This window comes from Meleagris gallopavo, chromosome Z, assembly GCF_000146605.3.
Source record: "Meleagris gallopavo isolate NT-WF06-2002-E0010 breed Aviagen turkey brand Nicholas breeding stock chromosome Z, Turkey_5.1, whole genome shotgun sequence".
NCBI classification, from domain to species: Eukaryota; Metazoa; Chordata; class Aves; order Galliformes; family Phasianidae; genus Meleagris; species Meleagris gallopavo.
The window spans coordinates 63,366,100-63,383,828 of NC_015041.2; the positions used below are offsets into that span (position 1 = coordinate 63,366,100).

General features: G+C 42.0%; 1 protein-coding gene across 1 annotated transcript in view; it reads left to right on the plus strand.

The window, feature by feature from the left end:
* The first annotated feature begins 4,301 nt into the window (after nucleotides 1-4,301).
* DGKQ (diacylglycerol kinase theta) overlaps nucleotides 4,302-17,729 on the plus strand; it is a 62,882-nt gene continuing 49,454 nt past the window's right edge. The window contains 4 exon segments of the mRNA XM_031557397.1: nucleotides 4,302-4,395; nucleotides 5,282-5,361; nucleotides 12,998-13,097; nucleotides 17,522-17,607. Coding sequence (XP_031413257.1) covers nucleotides 4,320-4,395; nucleotides 5,282-5,361; nucleotides 12,998-13,097; nucleotides 17,522-17,607 — 342 coding nt within the window. The 5' untranslated portion in view covers nucleotides 4,302-4,319.

Sequence of the window (17,729 nt, forward strand, 5' to 3'; positions counted from 1 at the left end):
GTTAGCTTCAGAGCATACTGAGGTTCGTGCCAGAAATCGTACATACTTTGACAGAAGTGATTCTGACAATGTCATCAGGTAGTACAGAAGCAACACTCAGTCTCAGCCTAATCTGTGATTGAAGTCACTGAGACAGACCTGTTACAACTCTTCTTTCTACATGAATTGGCATCAGTCTGCAGCTCTGAGAACTTGAACCCTAATGCTTCTATCATTGATTGGGTTCGGGGACGTCTTCATCTCTTCCCTCCTGGGTGGACATCATCTCAGCAGTAAATAATGCGAGAACTCTCAACTGCCACAGCGATTTGTTTTGATAAATGCCAGGGTTTTTCTGTTCATTGTTGAGTAGCATCCTCAGGCTGGAGTTGGAGAATGTTTTACAATTCTGAAGAACTCTTAATAATTGCCTGCAGTTAGAGAATAGTTGCAGTATTGGCTTGAGGTAGCATAGGCCACTTCAAGTACTCCCTCTTGTTTTGGATTATTGGTGCCTTATTTAAGTTGCTGATGTCCAGAACAAGGGTTTGTAAGAATGATGTCTATTTAAAGGAAATATTTATATTGTTGGATGCCTCTTCAGTTTGTCCACCAGTGCAGGCTGCCAGTGGTGTCTTTTTTCAGACAACAGCAAGTGCTTCTGAAGGTAGCTGCTGGGATCTGTTCGGGTGGGGAAAGAAAACTTAGAGTACAGATGAGTTTTGTCTGGTATGTAGTGTGCAACGATGACCTTAAGGAAGGAAGAGGAAGAATCTTGGGTTATGGTGTAGTATGATAAAGGTGGAAGGTGTACAACCTACATCTATTGCAGGTGTATATTTCTAAATGTGCTTAGTTTTTAAGACGAGTGCATCAGAATTCAAGTCTAAACCATGAGTGCAACGCATTCCAGTTCTGAGTAGAAAGAGTAAACTTGCACTTGAGTTAATGGCTGAGGACTTCCTCCATTTTCCCCCACCTACTGTTTCATCTTTTGCAGGAGGACGTGTGTTTAGGTAGGTATCGCCTGTAACACTTGCTGTTGGACAAAAGCTGTCCACAATTTAAACTACTAGAAGCATCTTTTTTTTGTTTTGTTTTGTCCTGCACATTTTCCATACATTCCGGAAAATGTAGGTGATGATTCTCAGTCCACCCAAAGGCTGTGGTACCTCACAGAGGTGGAACTGCAGGACCAGGCAAAGAGTGCTGTAATGCCAGAGTCAGTCTGAACATCTGGCCAGAAGATAGATGTAACCAGGGTAATACAGATGGGAAGGACCACTCTAGGGCCGAAAGCTGGCACTGGGAATGTGTGAAATGCTGAAATAAAGCAACATGAACTACAGGCCTGCTTTTGGGTGGTGAAGGCAAACAGTGAACTTGATCAGAGTGGGTTCCTGACACTAAGCAGTGCTGCTCAAGTTGCCCACCAACACCAGTAAAAGGACAGTAGTGAGCTGAGTTTAAAATGCTGAGTGTTGCAGGAGACCTTTTGAGTGAGTTAATTTTAATGTGAATATTATTCCCAGCCGCTGATAACTGTGGAGTACACGAAGGGGGAAGAACGTTCTTACAAGTGGGTGAGCCTTGAGCAAACCCGACAATACAGACCAGACAATAAATGAAGTTAAAGTTGTAGAAACAAGCCTGGCGAAACGAGCTCATTGTGTGGCTGTCCAAAAAAAGCCTAAGTGAAAGCAAGAAGTTATGAGGGAGAGCCAGCTCCGTGCCACTGCAGAAGCTCAGTTCACGTGCACTGTCTGTCTGCAGCAGCTGGGTGCTGGCAGGTTGCTAACAACTTCGTGCAACACCAGATTTTTAAGAAGGAAGGGCTTAGCTTCCCGCACCCTGAGCACACATGCGTTATGGAGCAGGCTTTATTTCACACAAAAATTATCTGTGTAATTCTTTTTTTGTAGGGGAATGCAGAGTTTTCATTTGTGCTACACTCTTACAGATGTCAGGCAATACAATCCTGTAAACCCTCTGAAACGGATTTCTTCCAAGGCCTAAATTTAACAGGATGCCCCAGAGAATTATCTCTTTTCATTTAGTTTTATTTATATTCACAGTAATGAGTTGAGTAGTTTGGGCTTTAATGCTTTGCACTTAAATTTTTCTGGAAATGAAAAACTTGTGTGCTGATAGCTAGGAAAAACAATCCTGAGTTTCTAGTCCATTTGTGGCTAAGCTATTGTTTGTTTTAAGGACAAGAATAAGCCACAGAGTCAACCGGGTCATCCAGTAATCATCTGTAAGCATTGCTGAAAGTTTGGAAGAAGCTTTGGTGTAGAGCTGTGACTGCTCAGGTAAGCACAATGCAAGCTAGTGAGCTACGGCACTTGTGCAGAATGAAAGGAGTGCTTTCCCAAGTCAGCCAGCCAGCACTGAGGAGTTGTGTTGCCCTACACGATGGGAAACGAACCCTCCCCACGCTGCCCCTGTGACAGACAGCTGGCCAAAGCATCGTGGTATTTTTCGGGAATTATTGGCATTTGCTGTGGGTCCCTTGTGTGTTCAGGGCAGTGTTGAGAGAGCTCCCTGCAGCAGGAAGGTGCTGCTGCCTTCAGATGCACGACGTCTCTCTGCTGGTACTCAGCCTGACCTGCCACATGCAGCAGGAAAGGTGATGGCTCCTAGGGGACCATGTGCTGCAAAACACATGGCTCAAACCAGGCAGGAGCACACGGCGAGAGGAAGCTGCTGAAAAAGAAGAGACCATTACCAATTACTGCTGCTTCTGACGTGAATTTGGAACATAAGTGGGCAGGAGCAGACTGCCCAGATGGGTCTAAACTGCAGTCTAGGAACTGTTAGGGTAAGCCCTGCTTCAAGAGGGTGTGCTTGGTAGGGGAACTGAAATTTACTTTGGTTGTGCTTTTATTAAGTGTGTGCCTGCTGAAATGAGAGGAATGCTCTTGGGTACAAACACACGTGTGAGTAGGTCCAGGGAGCCTGCTGTTAGACTTACAACACTTCCAGGAGAGGAGCCAATCCGTTTGGGTCTTTGTACTGACTTTCCTTGATCCTCTTTGGGGAGCAATTTGGAATCTCTACTTTTAGAGCTATAAGTGGTAAACATTTTCATATTTAGCAAATGCAAAATCAGATACTTATAAATAAAACTGTTACAGTTAAGAAGTGAAAGACTATTAACTTCATAATTTATACATTTTATTTTGAAAAGATCAGAGGACTTTGAGTTATGTTAAACATCTCCTCAAAGAAGAAACAAAGGTACCTTTCCAAACCTTCTAGCATTCTGCTCCAGACTGTGCTCTGTTCGCAAGTAGGAGAAGATAGGTTGTTGAATTTGGCGTTCCGTATGATTCTCACCTGGCCCTCACTTGATATGGCACACTGATACATTGCTGGAGTCTGTACAGGACAAAATAGACCTCTTTCCTCATCCCATTTTTGAAACCTGCTCTGAATTCTGACTGGAGGACAGGGAGGGGCAAAAAGGCTGTGTGACGAAGTGCAGCATGTCAAAGGTTTGCTGTTCTAGCTGGAGTTAAACCGCAGTGCTCAGCTCCTGTCTCCTGCCATCCAAGGCAGGGGAGAAGTGTTTTGTTTCCTTGCAAGTGTTTGCTGGAAAGCTGCAGGTCCCAGCTCGTTGCCATATGCTGCCCTTTTCTATGGTGCCCACTGGCCACCTGGCTTCTTGCTGTGGGTTGCAAACATGTAATTTCTCATGTGGTTGAAGTCGCCAATTTCTGGGCAGAAGAAAGTAAAGCAACAAGGACAAGCTGTCAAATGTGATGGCTGCTGTAGGCCTGAATGTAGTTAGGTGGTCAGAGCTCAAATACGCAAAGGAATGGAACAGACTACTTCTTCCTTTCCTTTTAAATGGTCTGTTTGTTTTTCCCTCAAAGTTTTGTGTCTTCTAGCTGATTTCCCTTACTAGCCTTTCATTTTTTAACTTCCCTAAGATCACCCCTTGGTCACCTCTTTGCTGATTCTTTCTGCTCCTTATCTGTACCATTGAGTCAGCAGTACCATCCACCGTAAAGACAGATGTGATGCTTCATAGCAGGTTTTATCTCCTCTCTTTCCACTCCCTTTTCATTGCTGTATAGATCACAGTCCTCAGCCACCAATAGTGAACGTCTGAGTGCAGCAGTGACTTGCAGTGCCCTTTTTTTTCCTGACTTGCAGACTTGTGAAAAGCAAATATCAGCCTACTGAGCACATTGGAACGTGAAAGGGGTCGTTTGGGTTTTTGTGCCATCAAAAGTAAAGGTTATTTGCATGGGCTGGCAGTAAGCCACATAAATAAGTGAACCTGCATTAAGATTACTGTCTTGGCACATGAGAAAAAGTGAAATCGGAAGGAAATGAGCTGCAGAAGGGAGAGGAGAAGGAAGTGGTCTGCTTTTGATGGCAAGAGCACATGCTGTAAGGAACAGCAATGTAAGTACAGCACATGGGGCTGCAGAAGGGTTGGATTTTCTGCTGTCACTCATGAAGCCTGAAGTGGTGTGGCACGCTTCTGAAAAGCAGGGACGTGAGAAAGCTTCCTGTGGATGCTGGCCTTTGCTGCTCAGAAGTGATCTTCTTTCAGAAGCAATGGGAAGGTACTTCCCCCTGAGCTGTGTGTATTTCTACTTGGACTGGAAGAGCTGGTCTGAAAGGTGGAGGACTCTAAAGCCATCTCTGCTTGACAAGACATTTAGTAAAGCTCCGGTGAAATTCGAGACCTGCTGCTGCAGAAGTAGTAATAGTAGTGGTAGTAGTAATAACTAATAAGAAGAAACTCTTGACTTTCAAAGCTATACAAAAAACTGGTGGCTTTTGTCTCTTTCATCTACTGCAGTCTGTGTGTGGCCAGAGCTGTGTTTCCTTCCATTTATTCCTGACACATGCACTTCTAGTGGAGTTTGCTTTCAAGCATGTCCATCTACTTTGGCTACTTCAAAGAGCTATTCTGGACTGTCAGCTGCTTAAAATCTCTCCTGAAAATTAAGAGGTCATTTTGGTGGTTATGGAGAGGAGAGGGTGGCAGAGAAGGGGCTGCTGCTGGCCTGTAGTGAATTTGTATGAGCTCTCTTGCTCATCACCAGCTCTCTATCACCAGCATCTTGGTAACAAAACTGGTTGAAATTCACGTGCTGCAAGAAATACGACAGTTGTGTAAGTACTCATAGCTGGTGGAGAGCAAATGTGATTGAGATGATACGTCCCCAGTTGTGTTTCACCAAATGTGAGCTTTTGTTTGATTTCCTGTTTGTTTGTGTTTCAGCACAAATATCCCTTCCTCTTGAGAGACTTACCCGCTGTTCTCCTTTGGTTTCCACAGTTTGCAACTTCATGTCCCACGAGAAGTGCCTCAAGAATGTCAACATACCTTGTTCGTGTATTGCTCCCAGCCTTGTAAGGGTGAGTAACCACACACTGTTATGTCTCTTTTTTGTCATAATGGCACAGATTTATCACTAAGTAATCTGTGTAGTACGGCTGTGGCTGGCTGATGTTGTAATGCTTAAATCAATTGTGTTAGTCATCACTGAAGCTTTTACTGCTGCTCAGAGGCAAACCCTGACATTTCCTTAAAAACTTCCCTGCTGCAGGCGGCTGTAGACAGTCTGTCTTTGAAGAGCAATTATTTGCATTCTTTAGCTATTACTAGACATTTTAAATTCTGTCATTACCTGGAAATCTCACAGTAATGGAGGGGGGGTGACTGGTGGATATCATTGCTCTCAGGAAACCATAGTGTATCAGACTTAAAGAACTCTGTATAACTCACTTTTTTTTTTTTTTTTTTGAACAGTAGTTATATCTTACTGGGAAAATGCTGTTTCCCTGCCTAGTGAAGGGGCTACGTTTGGCTTCTGTTGATTATTGATGTTAAGAATTTGCTTGCTTACTGTGCCTAGAGAATAAAGTCCTTGCATTAAAAGCACACAATTTTAAAACAGCACATAACTAGAGTTGCAGGAAGTTAGCCAGTCATTTTTATTTAATGTGCTTTGTCCTAGATGTTAATGCAGTTCAGCCTTTGCTACACACTTCATCTTCCCCACACACTTTCATCTTGGGAAATGTAATTTAGATTGGCAAAAAAAAAGGAGTCTGATACACAGAACATTGCCAGTGGAATAATGAGAAATATTTAGAATCCACGGTAAAGGGATGTGCAGATAGTGAGAAACGCTGTGACTAAGAATGAGCATCTATTGCTGTTTCAGAATGCTGGCAGTCGTTATAGCATGGGAAAAGGAATGATGACTCAGACTGTGCAGGGATCTTTGGAGGAGTGGTACATAGCCAGCTGAGAAGCATTCATTTTTTTTCATAGGCATTTAAACACTTGTGATGTTTCTTTTATGAATTTACTGCAAATTTTAGATGTTGTTCAAAATAATATTTGCTACTTTGCTTTCGCATGGTGAAAATCCTACATTTAAACACTGCATCAGTCGAGGACATCAGCGTATGATTTTTTTCCTTGCCAATCCCCACTTTCTACCTGTCCTAACACATGGATTGTATTTAGTTGTGTGTTCTTTACAGGTAAAATCCAGGTGTTCTTGCTGCAGGAGTAGGACATCTGAGTGCTGTTGTCTGTCCTCGGAGCTGCTGGCAGTTTATCACTGCTGTATTTAGCTGTGAAAAGTCTTGTGCTGAAATCTGCCTTGAGCTGTAGTGATTGTGCCTCAGAAGCACCAGACGTCCAGACAGGATGGCACAGACTTGTCCTCCTCGCGATGCTCATCCAGGCTGCACTGGTCCTGGTCTGTTGTGTGGGTGAAGCCTCCCCGTGGGAGGTGCTGTTACACATGTGGGCTCAGCCGAAGTGAATATTAGCTCTCCACTTGCTTCAAAAACATAACAAAGCAAAAAACAAACGATGATGTTTATCAAATGTCTGGGGAGTTTGTTTTCTCCTATCAGATAACTTGAATCTGTCTTTTTATGGAAACATCTGATGGAGAAGGAAGCATGGATGGGATTTTTTTCCCTGATGCTTTCCTCTAGCAGGTTATTATTCTGTGTACCCCAAGATGAGGATATATTTTTTTTAGTCTCAGATTTCATCTAGAGAAAGGGGCGATTGTTGAAGCTCATCGTGCTGTGTGTCATTCCTTAATGCCAAACTGTGAGAGAATAGTTTTTCAGCAGACAGGCTATGGAAACTTGTAATTCCTGAGGCTGGGGCTTCCTTCCTGGGTCGGGTGAGTGCCCCCAGGGACAGAAACACGTCAGGTCTGCATGCAGCCTCAGATCATTCTTGGTGAGTTCACTCACTTAGCTGCCCTAAGGCTGCTTTTTTTCTGTGCTGTTGTTGATCTTTCTCACCTGCACATGCTGTTCCAGATTGGATCCAGATCATGATGTTTTGAAATGGAATGTCACGGATCACAGGCTTCTGAACCCACTTGTGTTCTTATGATTTCTGGTTTGTTTCACTGGTGAGATCTCTGCAAATGCTCCAGGTTCAGACTCTTCTCCTTATGTCCTCACAGGTATTTGCCTACTCTGAGGCATTTGTTAGAAAAGAAAAATCTGAACAAAGGACAAAATGACAATGAAAACAAAAGCTGAGTGGGTGTGAAATGTCAAGTTTCCTTTGTTAGGTTGGAATGAGTTACAAATTTGTTGCCTCTTAAATCTACCACATAAATGTGCGGGGGTGTTCTTTATATAACTATACTTTTAAATGGAAATGATAGTATAACAAAAGTAGTTCTAGTGAAATGAGGCATTTGTGATGGTTGTTTTTCCTGCAGTCCTTGCTGGGTTGATGCATTGCTGTAGTCCTTTCCAAGCACTTCCACTTCAGGAAGGGCAGGTAGACTTCAGGAAACTGCCTTCAGTGCTTTTCTTCTTACAGCCAGGTTGCCTGGAGTGGAAACATTCTGATTTAGGTCATCAGCTTCTTGTGAAGATTGTAATGCTGAAAATGAGATGTGGCTTGTGGTTCAGAGCTCGGGTGGCAGCTGCATCCTCAAGTTGTGGTACTGAACAAGAAGGTTTTGGAGCTCACAGAGGTCCGTGCTGGAAGAGCAGGCTTGCCGACCTGAGCTTCCCTCTGGGTGCTGTGTCCTGCAATTGGCTGCGTGGGTCAGTTCCTTTGTTTCTCATAATCTGCTAGAAAAGTTGAAAATAGCAGAGAATAAAGATTATTCTGGTTAGGGTAATGAGACCCAACAGTGGTAAGCCGTTCTGAATCGGGCGCTTCGTGCTCAGTAGTCCTACAACAGCAGCATCCGTTCCTTCTGCAGCTCAGGGGCTTTTATTCTGGGATGCAGCCTCTCCTTCTCTGATTTCTTTGTCTCCTTTCTGGAGTGGAGTTTTTGCCCCACTCATCTTGTTATACGTAAGTGCTTTTGGAAGAAGGGGGGGAGGAGTTAGATCTGCAACATGAAATTAAAGGCAAAAAAAATGAATGCTTAATATTTTTCTTACATTTTATGAAAAATAGTTGCATGGGGGAATTTTGTTTCTCTCTTTATTCTTCCCCTTTTGTTTTGCTGTAGTGGAAAGGCTTTGTTAGATATGTCTGTGCTTTTTCACCTGTGTGATCTGTTGTAGGAGAGCTGCTTTATTTAGCAGTTGGATGGAACTCAATGGTCTCTGCTCCTGTTCTGCAGTTCTGGGTTCTGTGTCTACTGTAGCAGTGGGTGGACTCCAGACTGATCAGATTTTGCCTGGGAGCTTCTTGGACAGCCCCGGCTACCTTCTGCAAGCAGGTCTGACCCCCAGCTCTTCAACACTTGGCCCTTAGCTGCACTGTGATTCAAATGCAGTTGCCTGGAGCATGCCAGCCACACGCCACAATTTAGCAAACAAGGGGCAAAATGGTTTATTGGTAATCCTTGCCTTAAGCTTTCCGCTTTTTCTTCTCCAAAGTGATAGCCAGCCACTGGGGTAAAAGAGGAGGGCTGGCACTGTAGTTCATGAACTCCAGGTTGCTCGCTGCAGTGTGCTGTGCTCCTGGTTCAACACTTCCAGAATAGCCCCATGGCTGTACCAGTGACCCTTCAGCTTCAGGAGGGGTGTGGAGTGTCACTGAGTTTGTTTCTGCTCATTCCCAGTGTTGATCTTGATAAAAGCTAGCTTCCACTGTAGCAATAAAAGCAAGGAGTGATGGTACTTGGCACGTCAGCTTCTCTTTCCAGTATAAGAAAAGCTAGTGCAAGCAACTCTTAATTACAGTGCAAAGGTCTTACACAGGTCTTCCTTCCGTAGAAGTACAACGGAAGTACAATAGAAGTACGACAGAAATACAGCAAATTCCTGATTTGAAATGGTATTTAGTTTGCTGCACAGTTCCCATCCTTTAGAGTCCTTGAGAGCTACTTTACATATGAGTAGCTAAGGTCTAATGTTCTATCATGGACATAGCATGTCCTGTAGCATGAAGAAATGGTTTCTGGATGTACTGAGGTTACATGTGGGTATGTCCCTTATTCCCTTGCATTAGCACCAATTATTGTTTTGGTGTTTAAGTTACTTTTCTCTCCTGATCTACAGTAAGTTATTGTTTCAGTTGGTATTCTTACTCAGTTTCAAAACTTCCACATGGAATTTGCACTTGAAGGAGCTTTGTAGCAGCAGCTGATGCATTAGAGTACAAAGGAGGAACCTCATTTTGAACACAAAGAGTAATTTACGTTCTTTGTATCTAAAAGGAAGAAGCAGAAATATAGTGCAAAATACTGAGTGTTTATGTTGCAGAAATAAAGAGATTTCACTGTTAAAGCAGAGACTTCAAGCGAGTGAAATAGCTGTCCATGGCTCCTGAGCAATAAGTAATTAGCTGGAAAGATTCTAACGCTGGGGAAAGCTGAATCACAAAGTTAGCTTCTCTCAGAGAGCGTGGTCTTTGTGTGGGTGTTGCAGGAGAGGACATGGGTTGCAGTCAGATCTGATACCGCTGTGGAGCAAAGGTGTGGGTACCATAATGAGCCCTGAGAGCTTTGGATGAGGAAACGTCAGCGTATGTTGTTGTGCTTGTTTCAGGAACACCTACACGTTTGGATTGTTACTGAGTTTTTTTGGCACTCTACAACAGTCCTATATTTTGACTCTAGAACAGTCCTTTGTAACTAGCCTTGGGAGCAAATTATGAAGTGATTTGCTTCCTAGCTAACTTTGCCTATCTTAAAAATGAGCTGAAAACTGATGACTTCAAGTTAGATTCTCTTTGCCCAGCCTTTGGAGGCACTCATGAAAGTGTCTGTGTCTTTGACTCTATCCATGAGCCGTACATTGTAGGTGGTAGCTGGGCTGCTCTCTATGCAGTGATTGCATTTCAGCGGAAGAAGGTGTTAAGCTGGTAACTTGGTGTTGCCCCATGCATTTCAAGATGAGGAGCAATTAAAAAAAAATTATTTCTCGTGCTTTTATTCTAAAGTTTGTAGTAGGTTGTTGCTGGAGATGCATTTGTTGCTGTTCTCTATGTATGATGCAGTTGTGTGGTTTTGTGCTCTGCTCTTGCACAAATTGCACTGAAGGGATAGGAGTCAGTAACCTTTAGATTTCTGTAGAATCAAATTTCATTGCTGGCTGATACAAACTGCTATAGAAATGCATAGCAGTAACGCTCTGGATTTCTTACCAGGTGGCAGCAAATAACATCAGGCCTAGGAACATCCTGTGCATCAGTACAAGGTCATCCTGGAGATTATGCTGGAGTGTTAGTATTAGATTTTCTCTTGATGGATTTCTGATCAATAGTGTGAGGGCACCTAGATGTCACTTAGTGGTATTGCGAGTCGAAATTTTCTGTATCTATCTGAGGGAGTTGATTTTAGTGGTTTGCATAAAGTAATTGAAGGAGCTGAATTGAAAAAGAAGTTTCGACTCTCATCAATTATTCACTCCCTTTCTGTGAGCCTCTGCCTTTGTCTGTAGTTTGCTGCACTTGTACAGGTGAATGTAAATTAGTGAATAACAGATAACATTTCGTGTGCTGACATGGAGCCTCGCTGGCTTTCCCTGTCTTAAGAGTTTGGTATTGTTTAGGTGTGGGATGCTTGGAACTTCTTTGACAATAAAAGTAATGCAGTGAGCTGCTAGGGAAAGCAGCGTGTGATCAATCAGCTGGCTCGTTGTGTTGCATTGGCTACTTTCCATGGGTTTTTTTTCATCATCCCTCTTCTTCTCCTGCAGGCTCTGCAGTAGTTTTTGTATGTAGAATTTCTAGAGCAAGTTAGAAGGAGCAGTCATAATAATAAAAAAAAAAGCTTGTTTGTCTTGTTTCTGAAAGCAAGAAGTTGAAGGAAACAATTCTTTTTGTCTTTTTTCCACCCCACGTTCCGATCAGTGTTTCTTTTCTTTCTGGCACTGACTCGAGTCTTTAGAAGGTCATCACCAGGGCTGAAATAGAATTTAGACTGCAGAATTTAGACTTGTCTTCTTCCCTGTAGCCTTCTAGGTAAGTGCCCAGGCCCTGGAGAAGTTTGTCCCTTGTCAAAGTACAGTTTTGCAGTCTTTTCCAAAATAAACGCTGCTTTGCACAAAACTGTTTTCTTCTTCTTTAGATAACTTTTCTTGCTTATTAAACACTGTGGCAGGAATGAAAATTCTGCCTTTCTGTGCCAACTGTAAGATAAAATAGCCGGACTCAAGACTGGGAATGTGAAGATTTGGATTTCAGACATGGTTGTTGAAAGGATTGCAAGTCCATGCCATGTGTCCAAAGCACATTATTGGGCTAACAAAGATCTCTCTTGATTTACCTCTTGATTAAACTTCCAGCAGTCTTCTTTCATGTTACATCTGGCAAAGTTTTATCTTGCTTATTTCACTGTTTGTGCTCAAAGTACAGGGTTGTTTAGCATAACTGTGCCTATGCTTTCAGGGGTGGAAGTACAGGAGGGAACCAGACTTTCGTAAGTGGACGGGACATTTAGGTCTCCAAACTCTGTTTCAGGATGTGGCAGATTTATTGCTAGTTTGTTCACAGGAAAACTCCATAAGGAGAATACTCAAATCCTTCTCAAAACTTTGTTTGCTTGTGCATCATGTAGGAAAAGGTGTCTGTGGCTATGTGTACCTTAAGTCACTATTTCTTACACTTTTTCTGGGAATGACAGATTTTGATTCATGCTTAAAGAAGCCACTTGTTAGCCCTCACAAGTCTTTTTTTTTCTTTTTCTGATGCAAGAGCCAGAAGATAGATCAGGTACGTTTGTCAGGAAGGGCTTGAGAGTTGCAAAATACAAGTTTAAAAATGTGAAAATTTGAATTCCGACATCTTAGAGATGCAGTTATGCTTCTCTCTTATAATGCACATGTCAGTTTTGACAAAGGTATGCATCTTGTAGGAACAGTGGTCCCTAGAACAAGCATAAAGCTCAGGTGTATTCCCTCATAGAATCATAGAGTGCTTTGTGGCCACATTCACCTTTTAGAAACTGTCTCGAATGTGTCTTTGGAATATTTTGTCTGAGGAGATGTGTATGTAAGCAGCTGTAATTGTTTCACAGTTACAATTCACAATTATCAAACTTTGATTCAGTTTGGATTGGAAGGGACCTTAAAGGTCATCTAGTTCCAATCCCAGCGTCACGAGCAGGGATGCTGTGTTAGTATTCATTTTTCTTCTTTTTTTTCATTATCCTTTTCTGCCTCCACCTGCTACTGTAACTTTCAGTCTTTGGTGTGGACTGTGCAGTACTGAGCTTTTGTAAACTGTCTTGAATGCGTCTTCAGGGTATTTTGTCTGAGAGCATCTGTGTGCAGCTATTACTGTTTAATGGTCTTTGATTCAATTAAGAATCCTTAAGAGGTCAGCTGAGGTTTCAGGTAAGTTGTTTGAGCACAAAGGAAGCCTTAGCATTCATGGCACTGTGAATCATCAGGACTGGCACCTAAAGCTATTTTCATTTATTTATATATTTAAATGTAGATTTATATAGATACAGATGTATGCATATAACATTGGTTCCCTCTCAGGTTTACTTAAGCACACATTACATATACTGCCCTGTTCTGCAGGACAGAACAGCTTCTGTCGGCCATGAATACTGTGGATGATGTTCCAGGTGTTCTTCTTTGACAGATTCCAGTTGCACACTGCTTCGGGCCGCCAGGACATTACAAAAGAAAGTTCTGCACGGTGTGCAGGAAGTCGCTGGAGTCACCTGCCTTTCGATGCGAAGGTAATTCAAAATGCTCGGTTTGTGTGGCCGTCCAGTAATACGTGTGTCATCCAGTGATGTATGCTCTGCGTGCCCTGCTTGTCTGTATGCATACGCACGTGTATCTGCACACACGTGTGAACATACATACGTGTGTGTATCATAATGCCCTCACTGCGTTTTTGAGATTCTGTTGTCCATTCATTGGCAGTGGAAATGTGCACGTAAAATGCAAGGCACCACAAATCCGTAGTGTTGATGATGTGTTGTAAGTCCATGTGAGAGACATGCAAAGAATGAGAAATTATTATGGCTAAGTAAAGACTTCCTCTGTTGAAATAATTTCTTTTTCCAGTGGAAACCTTTGTTGCATGGAACTTCAGGTTTCTGTGTTTCTGAAACCTTCCTTTTTCTACAGAAGAATGGAATATAACTGTGTGTTACTTGTCTTGGATGTCTTTTGCATTCAAAGGGAGTGAAGTGCCTTTTGTGGAAAGTAACCTCATTATTTATCAAAGTAGTACTACTCTTTGCATTCTGCCATAAATTCTCTTAAAAAAATAATGTAAGAGATCACCTAAGCACTATGATTTCAGAATCCATTGATTGGAAACATATGTTGGCATGGGTACTGCTCTGATTTTGATGGGATGCAACTCCTTAATTCTCCCTTGACACTCTTGTCACAGACTTCTGTTGATCTTTATTGGGTTGATGTTGTGAGGTTCAGTGGAATGTAGTGTTTTAAATGAATACTAGCTATAAACTGTTCTTTTTTCTGGCTTTGTTTTGTTGTTTGTTTTATTTTTTAAAAGTTTAAAAGCCTCCTGAGATAGATTTGGGATGCTTTCAGGATGAGTCCTGTGCTGCAGATAATGTCTTACTTGATGCGGTCACTTAGGTGTACATGTAGGGAAAATTTTTCTCCTTGATCAAAGAATTTAGACTTTAAATTATGCAGTGGTTTGGTTTTTTTGTTTGTTTGTTTTTGGGGTTTTTCTGTGCTTCTGCTTTTATCTGGTGAGCTGCATAACAAATCCAAAGTTTGTTCTACTGACAATTGGAGTCTGTCACTCAAAATAGATAGCATGTGAGCTGGCTGCTTAGTGGGATGGTCAGCGAGCTACAGATAGCACAGAGTCTTTTCCTGTGACCTATTTTTATTAGCTTTCGAAACTGGAGTGAGACGTGAAATAAACCAAGAATTTGGAAAGGAAACTTTCTCTAGCTGAGTCTTCTTAACTCTTGGAAATAGCTTTAGCTTAGTGATCTGTCATAGTTCAAGCTTTATACATTCTGCCTTCATCAACCCTCACCTTCTTACAATCTTAATTATATTGTATTACTTTTGTACCTGTTGCAAGTGAATATGTTTTTCGTGTTCACATGTTTCCAAGAAGCATGTGAAATCACATTACAGTTAGGTAATACAAATGTGTAGGCATTTTTTCCTATTTCATGGAGGATTGTGAATTATGTTCCATGAATTGAACAGGTTGCTTTTGTTGTGCATGGTGTGACTTTGCTGTTCCGTGTTCTGAATACCAATTGCTCTACAACTTTTATTTCTTTGGCTTTTCAAAAATGTAACTCAGTTGAGATTAGTAACATGTACGAGAAAGAAATAATCCTTTCTTTCCTCTCCAAAAGATATTCTAGAATTTGTTTTAGAAATCAGCTTTCAAGTACAAATGTAGATATTAGACTTGCTTCCTTTTTTGCTGATTTGTGGTGACTGTGCTTAATAGTACAAGTCTGCTGTTGGTTATGATGTTCTCTTCTGATGCTAAGTTTGAAGAATTATTCTTGGAAAACTTGATGTACACCAACTAAAGCAGAAAGTGCTGCTAACATGAAATTACTTTTTCAAAGCAAATGGCTGACATAGCTGGATGCACTTCTAAAACAATTGGCATAGGTTGCTTTAGGCTCTCTGTGTCTTGCAATGTCTTCTTTCGGTTTTGTGTTTTTTTTTAAAGGAAAGTTAGCAGGCAAACACTGTTTGTGTGATAGGGCATCTGTTTTCAGAAACTAGCATCTATGTATCTTAACTCTTGATAAGATTATATACCATTTTATTTTTTTTTTGCCTATGAAGTATATGAATCAATCTCTACTGACAATTATTAATTGCTTTAGATAGCAGTTCTTGCTATAGAATTCACTAAAAACTCTTCAACCTGGACTCAGGATGCTGGATGCTCCATTTCCTTTTCTTTCCGAGAAGGAATGGAAATAAAAGAGGAAAAAGGAGACCAACACAAACATTTGTTAATATTGGTTGCTTTGTAATAGTTCCTTTTCAAGCATCATTCAGGTACAGTAAATTGTGAACTTTTACTTAATGAGTGAGTTTTGTTTATTTTTTTGAGGAGCGTGGGTAGTTTTTTAAAGGTTGTCCTATCAAGCTTATATTTCTGAAGTCCATTCGCAGCACGTCATGATAAAGCTGAACGGGAAACCTTCCGCTATGACTTGAAGAACTGAGTAGGTTGTGGAAGTGCTGCTAGAGACAGTACTGGTAGGCATGCAGATTTGAATGGGTCTTTACACATGAGCAGCCTTATCTTTCCCATCAGTGGGATTGCTGCCTTAAGGTTTGACTCCGTGGCACTCCTGCCCTTCACATGCACACATTTTCTTTCTAACTGTGAGAGGAGGTTGGTGTCAGTAGCATCAGGGGAGAAAACAATTTTAAAACCTTCTGTATTCTTACCCATGAGAGCAGAGGGCAGTGTGTGTTTGTGTTAGCAGAGTTAATGATACAGAAAAAGTTTTCATCAGTTCCTTGAAGCCGTAACCTGATCTGCAGAAGCCTTTGCCATTAGCGAAGCTGTGACTCAAAGCACCTAGTTTTCCTAGTGGCTGAGTTTATTCAGCAGTAAAATATGCCTGTTCGGTCTGTGAGCACGGTTTCAGGGGAAGCACGAGCTGAGGAGGAACTGTGTCACAGCTCAGGTGAGATGGCTGAGCTCGGGAGAGTCCCCAGGAGGAGAGCTGCCTGAAGGCTGGTTGTAGAGATGGCAGGCTGCGCTGTGCTGCGCTGCGCTGCGGTGTGGTGGCAGACGATGGCTTTCTTCAGGGCTGGAGTAACGCAGTGTTGGTGTGACCACCTTTTCTAGAGCTTGAAGAGCTCTTTCAGAATGAGGTATTACGCTTCAGGAAATGGAATACTGTTTTCAGGATGCTTTCTGGTAGCAGAGGTAACGTTCACAGTTCTGCCTTTCAGCCCTCAGGTTGCACTCTTCGGACCATTGCAACATGCTTGGATCAATCACCTGTTTTACAGGGGAAAAAATTATACTTGGAGAATCTCGGCTCTTACTTCTTTCTTTTGTTTACTTGACCAAGAGGTTGGATGCCTTCCCAGAGCACTTGTCTAGACAAGTCTTTAAGAAGCAGCTAGAAATACATCTTTTTCATACATCCGTGTCTCTTCCGTAGAGAACTGTTCTAACCTTTGCAACAGATAGAATAGGTATTCTTTGCAATAGAAGCTAGACATTGAAGTCTTTTAGCTGGTTTTTTTTTGTGTTTTTGTTTTTGTTTTTTAGCTATTTTAACTATTTTTTTCCTATGCACTCTTTTCTTTCACATCTGATATACCAAGCTAGATTTTAAGAAATAAAGAAACATATCCAACAGACTCAGGCTTGACTAAAAGTTCTGGCTGAAGTATCTCAGGTATTTTGGAAGGCAATGTGAAGCCTACTTAGGAGAAAGCTCTGAGAAAAAGTAACGTTTTCTTTTTCCTGACAGCAAAACTGTGATTTGCAGTGTGCTGCCATAGCTTAGACAGATTTCCAGGATGAATATACCTGTTCTGGTTGAGTTTAGAACTCAGTGCTCAGTGTGTCATCCAGTAATGAAGAGGATTTATTTCCTGAGCAAATGAGGCATTCAGGGCGCTGTGCTGTGCCCCTCCCCTGCTGGGGATCCATTGGGTTTGGAAGGGGTTTGGAGCATGCTTTCAGGAAGATAATTCAATATCAGGAAGATATTAGGTTCAATACTTGATGTTCAGATGCAGAACTTTCCGTTCCTGCTTCTAACATTTGAGTTTTTTGGATTTGATTAAATCAGAGTAGACTTCAGGAGTGATAAAACTACAGCAGGCAGCTCTTCCCGTGGAAAGGTGATACAAAGCTGTAATAAGGCAAACAATTGCAACAAATTCAGCTTGCTGTGTGGAAAAAAAAAGGCAAGTAGTAATTGTAAGCAAAGTTAGCTCAGCCTTTCCTCATATTTGCTGCATTAATGTAACACAAAGGTAATGGAGCCACACTCAGGGTAGTGCTGGTAAGCTTTTATTGCCTGTCTTTGCTGAACAGAAAAGAGCATGAAGGGATGAAAATGTGCTGCAGAAAGGTACTGGAGAAGGAGGAAGGAAGAGAGGAGCTGCAGGAGAGACTCTGGCTCTGATTTTGTTGTTTTCATCTTTTCAGTCTGTGAGCTGCATGTCCACACAGATTGCATCCTGTTTGCTTGCAGTGACTGCCGGCAGTGTCACCAGGATGGGCACCAGGACCACGTAAGTGTCAGTTTGTCTGCTGCAGAAAGTGCTCACACATTTTCACTGCAAAAATGAGGGTTAGAGGCGTGGGAGACAAGAGTCCTGAACGTTTGTTTTTTGTTTTTTTGGGGGGGGTATTT